Here is an 8,006-nt window from a genome sequence, read left to right as displayed (position 1 = left end):
TAGGCTTAATCTGTGTGTGAATTTGATATAAATTCAGCAAGTAAAAATATGTGTCTTGTTTATATCAATGCTTATAGAACAGTAAAATTGTTCATAGCCAAAAGGGGAACAAAAAGTAATAAAGTTGCACATAAAAATCTATATTCAACTCTGATGCTCACTGGGGAAACATGACTTTAGCCACTATTAGACCTTCGTACTATCCACACATGGAAGTCCAAAGAATGGAGCCACTCCAGTATTTTCAAGCAAACTGATTGATCAGTGAGGGGTGACTTCACACCTGTTGATCTAGCAGAACGAGTTAGGTTCACATGGCAATATACCCCAGTAAAAAGTGACCTGCCTTCATAGTACCTTCAAGTTACCTGGATAAACCCAAACACTGCTTTGTGCTGCAGGACCCTGGTGTAAAACTCTATGCTAAATCAAACGTGTGGCTCCACCTGCTGTGTCAAACTCTTGTGAGTCTGTGGTGCAGTGGTTAACACATTTACCTAACATGCAAATGATACCCATCCTCTGGGGTTACAAGCACCAGCGGTGAACCCCGAGCGCCAGTCACAAGCCTGTATAAATGGAAGAATTGTGTTTAAAACCTGTGCTGGATCCGATTGTGAAGTCAATCTCAGTTTTATCTTCTCAAAGGTGGACGGTGATATATCAGAAACTGATTACCCCGGGCATGAAAGCACACGCGAAACACGAGATGTATAGAAACAATAGCTTTAATATGCTACATTATGTAAATATAAAAGTATCATCAAAATAGTCTCTCACATATAAATTTTTAACCTCTCATAACTTGTTTGCAAAAATAAACTACATAAACAAACATACTGTACAGGAAAAAGCACTAAAAAACAAAAAAAAAGTATATTACTCAGTAGTAAAATTTTAAAGAATGGCAAAAGCATACCGATGTTGCTGCATCGTTACTGTACAGTGCTACAATACAAAAATATTAAAAAGCTAGGTACCGATGTTTCAGTTTACATTTGGATGAAGCTCTTGTTTGCAGTAACATCTGGAGTAAAAAGTTCTGTGTAGGAAACATAAACATGTAAAACATCCTCTTTTTTTTTTTTTTCTTTTTTTTAGAGGAACCCGTTTCCCTAACTGTTCACATTGAATCTGTTGTCTTTTGTTTCTTTTGGCTGCGTTAGCTTTTGATCAGGACAGAGTGTGTCTGCGGTATCAAACTTGGCAAGTCAAGTCATCAAAAAGGTGATTAATGCTTTGTCTGAATCTCTTCATGATGTAAGAACGAGTTAAATAATGATCCAAAAAACAGCGCTGCGTGTTCATGTTTTTTGCTTGTAATTTTTGGCAAATGCTTATTATTACACAGTTTCAAGAGGTTCTTTGTTTCCCTTTATCATAAATAAACAGCTGCAGACTTTTTTGGGGGGAGTTGGAAGGTGGTTTGCGCCATCTCCGTGTTCTGTCTTTGACTGACAAAGTAAAATAATGCACACAGTACAACATAACGAGTGAAGGCTCATCCACAGGTTCGTGTCACATGTTTTTTTGTTCTTTTTTCCTGAGTCCATTTGCGATTTTCCTAAGAGCTTCACAATCTCTCCGGAAATGCCGACACATAAACGCAAACACACAAAAATAACACTAACAGAAAACGAAAGAACTACAAATAAACTAAATAAATAATGGTGATGCCATTTTTTAAAAAAAGGAATAAGTTAAAGCACAAAAAGGAAAATAATTGTCTACCTGAGTAAAAAGGGTTTTTAAATACTTCACAGCTTAACAACACCTCCCATGTTTCTCTGTTTAAACTGAGGTTTGGGGAGAAAGTACAATCACTTAATACTATCACCCAGTCTTTGGAATGCTCATCTTTTGGTGTTGTGCTCATTGGAATAGGTAAGTTCATGTTCCCCATCATGCCCCATATGGCAAGACAGGGAATTTTATTTGGTGACACTCATATTCTTGGTAGATTATATGCTGTATGTTCAACTTTATAGTCCTTCTCACTGTCCTTCTGTTTTCACAGATGGCCGTTTGTGGAGGTGAACGACGCTGGCCCTCTCCTGGTAGGCATGAGGAGGACTGTGGTGTGATGCTGATTGCGTCATTGGTGTCAGCGGTGTGCTAATAGCTGCAGTCAGAGCTTTTAGCAGCATGGTGGCCTCCTTCTGGTCTTCCTTTCCTTCACCCTCCAAGGTACGAGCCAGCCAGTGCTCAACAGCTTCCCCCACCTGAGATGCCGATGCTCCTTCCGCGAGCGTGTCGGCCTCCTGGCTGGCGTCAAACCGCGCCACCATCTCTTTCATGTGCACATCGACGGGAGCGCTGGAGCTAGCTGGGCAGGAGGTGCGCTGGTGGATGCAGAGAGAGAAATGGTGGAAAAAGGCCTGGGCGCAGAGCTGGCAGCGATAGGGGCGGTCGCGGCTGCTGTGGAGACGGCGGTGCAGTTTGAGGTGGATGTACTGAGTGAACTTGGTGTTGCACAGCTTGCACTGGTAAGGCTTTTCCCCAGAGTGTAGTCGCAAGTGTGTTTTCAAGTTGCTGGTGCTACTGAAGCGCTTCTGGCACACCTGAAAAACATGATGTGAGAGGTTAGAGCTTCAGTGAGTAACCATAACATGACTAATTATAAAGTGAAGAACCTAAAGAAAACAGGCTGAACTGTGTTCAGGTTCATTATGGAAAAACTTTGGTATGCGATGTCATCTTATGGTATCAAGATTGATCATGTTATTCCAGTTCTCTGGGTAAGACTAGTTTTATCCAATAACCCTCACACCCACAGTGTCACATTTGCAAACAAAAGCATAAAGATGCTGTCGCATGACAAACTGGGTTGTGGCTCAGTGAAAATCAAATAGACTCTGCATTACCAGAAAGATATGTGAGTCAGAGAGCAGTTACCTATTTTGTGTGTACACTGAGTTTCTTTGTGTGTCTCTCACACTCTCGGTTTTACATCAACATTTCTTAAGTGAAGAGCAGCGTTTAAAGAATAAACAGTAACATTTCCTCAGTAAACCGCTTGCATATGAAGCGTATAGCTAGAGAGGAAAACACACACCAGCACGCACGCACATAGGTCAGGATCTTCAACATACCGGACATTCATGCGGTTTCTCTCCCGTGTGGACGAGGTGATGTTTCTGGAGGTGGGCGAGCTGAGTGAAGCTTTTTTTACAGAGGTTACACTGGAATGGTCTCTCGCCACTGTGCACTCGCAGATGAACCTACAGCACAATTACATAAATTAGACCAAAGGTCACGAGTAGTTATGTCAAACAACAAATACTAAATGTGATTAAAAAAATTTTTTTTGAATTTATTAAGAGGATGTAAAATCGTTACCTTGAGGTTTGACAGCTGTCCAAAGGTCTTTGAGCAGATATTGCATTCATACTTGATCTTTCCATTCTGCTTCTTCAGTGGATAGGGCAGGGATTTGTGACCAGGCCCATTGCGTGGTGCTGTGCTGCTTTTGGTTGTAGCCAGGCTTAGGTTCATAGCCTCCTCATAGCCAGAGGAAGACTGCTCAGGGGACTGATGCTGGCTGTTGGACTTGGCAGGCGGTGAGAGCTCTGGAGTGGCTGGGGCTCCTCTTGGCGGGGAAATATTTGGTGTTAGCTCTTTCAGACCTCCTTGCGGAGATGCGGAGTAGGAGAGGGACACTGGAAGTAGATTGGGTGGGCCAACGGGGGGGTACAGGAGTCCGTCGGTGCCAGGATATCCGCTGTATTGGAGGGATCCTCTCGAGGCCAGAATCCCATGAAAAGGAGGCGAGTATGGAGGGAGCAGGAGGCGAGAATAATGTGGGTTATAGGGAGGAAGGAATTGGTAGGAGGGCTGCAGAGGTCTGGACTGGGAGTAAACTGGGTAAGATGACACTAGGCCCTCTCTGTGCCCATAGAGACCATGGAGGTGAAGGGGAAGATTTCTGTGTGCAGCTGGGAGTGTCGGGTGGTGATCTGGTAAGTACGTATGATTTAACCCCAGACTGGGCTCTCTGTGGTCGAGCTGAGGGGAAGGAATGATGAACCTTCCCTCTGGATCCTTATCCTCCTTCTCATCTTTTTTGCTGAAGTCGATTATCTGGTCATCAGGTGTGTCCGGTGGAGTGTCTCTCTCCAACATTTCCACATCAATCTTTTCTTCTGTGTCATCGTGCCTCCCTTCCTTTATCTCTTCCTTTGCTCTTTCTTTAAGAAACGTCTGCTGAGGTAAGTGTTGTTTTACGTACTCATGCTCTTGGTCTTCCTTGTTAGTACTCGTGTTTTCTGTTAGAGAAAGATAAAAATATGTATATTTTAGTATTTTAGCAGTGAGCATCAAACAGAAGAAAAAAACGCAATCAGCTTTTTAAGTTTTTCTAAGTTAAAAATGTTTCGCAGGCATTTTGGGGCATCCACCTACAGAAGGCACTTCTTCATATGGTAAATGATAGTAGTTTCAGTTTTGACATGATACGTAAATCATAGATGACAGGTTTCTGTTCGGCAATCACTGTAGTGATTTTGATGTGGGAGACAGGGTTGGTGGTAAAGTGAGTGGGAGTCTGTATGTGTCACATATGAGCAGCAAGACTCTGAGTTTCGTTTGTGTAACCTTTTCTGGGTACACTGTAGCTGCCTTACCGTACAGACCGCAAAAAAAAAGAAAAAAAAAACAGAAACATCTCTTCCGTTTTTCCTTTGCTTTCTCTGTTTTGAGATAGCATTTTCTCACATGGCTTCTGTTATTTGTCAAAATTACTACTGCAAGTTTTCATTCCGTGAGTTATTCTTAAGGTACCTTAGTCGATCATATCGCTCTATTTGCATATCTTTACTTCATTATCAACAAAAGTGCCATTTTACAAATATAAAAGTAACACACATCACACATCAACTTGTTTTGGTTTGAAAAAGAAATCTCACAACTGCTGTCTTAAAGAACGAGCTGATTAAAAAGTCCTCAAGGTACCATTTACCATTCTTTGCATTTGATTGCTGCCACAAAGTATCAACAACCAGTTCCAGAAAAAAAAAAGCTGTCAAGCTTGATTGCACTCATTCAATCAGTTCCTGAAATATGAAGCTTGCAACAGTTAAGAGTCTTGGTCTGTGACCTAAAGGAAGGTAAATGCTTTCAAGATACTTAAGTTGATAAAACAAGGTAATGATACCTCGCCTTGCCTTAGCATTAGTCACGGAGACAAATGGCAACGTGGCTTGTGTATCCAGTATCCATGAATCATCAGACTTACCCTCATCGGTCATGGTGATGAGGGTAAGACCTGATGTTCTACTAATAGCTGAAAACCAATGACTCACAAAGGTACTTTGACCAGCCATTATACACCTGAGATTACTCTGCTTTCCTTCAATCCCACAATGCGTAACACACATTTCATGAAATACAGAGATTTGTTTGGTCTCCGTGCGGTGTGTACATTCCCCACGATCTGTCATATATTCAACTCACTATTCTTTAAGTCAGACAGAAAGAAAGAGAATCAAATCAGCTATCTTGTTTGTTGGTAAAAAGATAAGATCAGGTCTTTTTTCACAGGAAGGGAATAACGTGTCTTCATTCGCTTTGAAGTGAAAGAATTTCCCTGATAACAGTTATCGCGCAGCCTTCGTGACACTTGTTTAGTCATGGCACTGATCTAAATCTGTCACTTTATCGGATATTGTGCATAAAAAACACAAAAGTGGTTTTTAAGCCATTGTTCTGCCTCGCCACTAAAACCGGTAATCAGGTTCCTTTCACTCCTTACTATGAAACTTAGGCTCGCTCAAAATGTTTTCAGGTAAAGCCAAATCTGTTTGTACGTTTTATACACAAAACAGCTAAAATACTATACTTTCAACAGCTTACATCTCATAAAATGATAAAGAACCGCTGAGTTTCTGGTCCCTCAGTATAATTAGTCAGCTTGTCTACTGTAAGTTCTACAAAGCGAGACCATTACATCGGCATCCACTTAGAAGCATTTTACGCATCTGCTCCACTCACTGTGTTTGATATCGTCTTGCTGGCTGCAGAGCCTGTGGGCGAACTCCTGACTGTACCAGACCAGCAGCTCCTGTTTGGGCTCCACAGGACCGATGGTATAGAAATAGATGTCCCGGCCGTTCTGGCATGCTACCAAGTTCTGTTCAGCAAGAGAGCAGGCAGGGTTGACGTAACGCATCCAATTGCTCCTGTGGACATCGTAGCCGTCAATGAAGTGTTGAAGCTGCCCACCGCTATAAATCTGCAGAAGTAGAAGAAGAGAAATAGAGAAAATGGAATTAAAACATGTTCACAAATGCGATACGTCTGAGATATGTATAAACTTAAAGAAATGTAAAGTAGCTGATTTTTGTGTAAAATAATGAGTATCAGTTGGAAATTAAATTGATCCAGTATAATAACTAACTTAACCGTCCACTGCAGTGGTCACATCTACCACTAATGCTACTATTATATATACAGCGTAAGAATGTTGATTAAATATATTGTAAATAATCAAAGATCTATGAATAACATATCAAAATAGCTCAGAATTATAAAGCTTAAAAAAATAATCACCTCTGCCATGTGCAATTAAATATACTGTATCCTCTTCAGTTATCAGTCACAGTATTTTGCTCCTTTTGTCCGTGCCTTACAGCTCTGCTCTGTGTGTGCTGAGAGTTAGAGTCTTGTGTGTGTGTGTTATACAGTGTCACTGTGTTGGAGGTGTGAAGCAGGAGGCGGGGCTTATTACAACACTCTCTCTCTGGCTTTCTTTCACTCTCTCTCTGTCTTCTTTTGCCTCCTCTTTCACTTCTTTTTTATTATTTCTGTATATTAAATTCATTCTATACATGCAAAATGAATTCTTAAAAAAAAAAAAAAAACAAAGGAGAAAAAAAAAAAGAAGCATCTGCTGGTCTGTGATTAAAAAAACAAGATGAAAGCGAAATGTCAGAGATTCTGGCAGCCAGCCAGAAGCAGGGCATGCCTTTGGCAGCACGTCTGCACATGTCATGCACCTGTGTCATGAGGCTGATAACATAATCACTTCCGTGGAATGTCGACTTTCACTCTTGTGGCTCAGGAACACCCCTCACAGGTTTACAGGAAGTGAAGCCGGAAGGGAAATACGTAGGATGGCATCAAAAAGTCCTTATGGGAATTGACTCAGCAGTATGCAAAATTTCCTGAGTGACAAGCTGAATCAGGATTACTTAGTGAAAAGAAACCTGAACTCCTAACTGAAAACTAACAGAAAGACAAGGATTCTGTGTGTGTGTGTGTGTGTGTGTGTACTGGCCAATGGCCCTATCCTTTTGCGCATGTGACACAAGTCGCGTAGAGCTTTAATGCCGGTAAGACTCTCATGACTGTGTGAGCATTCTAATCCACTGTTACGTGCCACCAGCGGTCACAACTTCCTCTAAAATTTTGACCAAAACTTCTGTACAGCAGTGCAATCTCTGTGAATGCATTTTTTTTTCCCTTATTGACGTATGGACACAGACTTGATGTGAAACTTCTGCCTCTGAGCAACCAATGTTTTTTTTTGTTTGTTTTTTTTAATGAATTACAGGAAGCTAAGAAAAACCTGTCCACGGTCACTCCTTGACTTTTCCCAGGGTCATTTGCTCACATCTAGGCTTGAAACTTTACCCTTCTTAAGCTGTACCTTGCCAATGTGTTATTGATGCATAAATGTTAGTGTATGTAAAATGAATTGTGTGGTTTGCCTTACCCTCCAGAAGTATTTCCTGTTGGCCAGTTTGGGCACATTGTCTTTGGTGTAGATTTCGCCTTGCAAGGGCCCGAAACGGGTCCCCTGAGGAATGTACTCTTTGCTGAACACACCTGTCACCTGGAAAATAGGCCAAACAAATCATTGTATTTCTTCATGTAAAAACACACTACATGGCAACACTTGAGTCTTTCAAGCAGTTATTAAGAAAGAATATTAATTACTTGTATTTATCCATTGTTTACATGTTAGGGGTTGTTGGCCAGCGTTGCATTTATTGCTGCTCTGTCACGTT

At 41.4% G+C, this 8,006-nt stretch overlaps 1 protein-coding gene across 2 annotated transcripts; it reads right to left on the bottom strand.

The window, feature by feature from the left end:
• Positions 1-749: 749 nt before the first annotated feature.
• Positions 750-6,661, bottom strand: prdm1b (PR domain containing 1b, with ZNF domain). Of its 2 annotated transcripts, XM_030741620.1 has the most exons (6): positions 6,547-6,661; positions 5,989-6,229; positions 4,210-4,265; positions 3,340-4,011; positions 3,093-3,221; positions 750-2,561 (listed from the first exon to the last, which is right to left on the bottom strand). In XM_030741620.1, the coding sequence occupies exons 1-6, from the start codon at positions 6,553-6,555 to the stop codon at positions 1,995-1,997; spliced, it is 1,674 nt and encodes a 557-aa protein (XP_030597480.1). In that variant the 5' UTR covers positions 6,556-6,661; the 3' UTR covers positions 750-1,994. The 2 variants fall into 2 exon arrangements, with proteins under 2 accessions (XP_030597480.1, XP_030597479.1); XM_030741619.1 differs by having other exon boundaries at positions 3,340-4,265.
• Positions 6,662-8,006: the final 1,345 nt, after the last annotated feature.

Source organism: Archocentrus centrarchus, chromosome 11 (genome assembly GCF_007364275.1).
Source record: "Archocentrus centrarchus isolate MPI-CPG fArcCen1 chromosome 11, fArcCen1, whole genome shotgun sequence".
Taxonomy (NCBI): Eukaryota; Metazoa; Chordata; class Actinopteri; order Cichliformes; family Cichlidae; genus Archocentrus; species Archocentrus centrarchus.
Note: the sequence above shows the minus strand (reverse complement) of the source record. Positions and strands in the feature narration are given on the sequence as shown.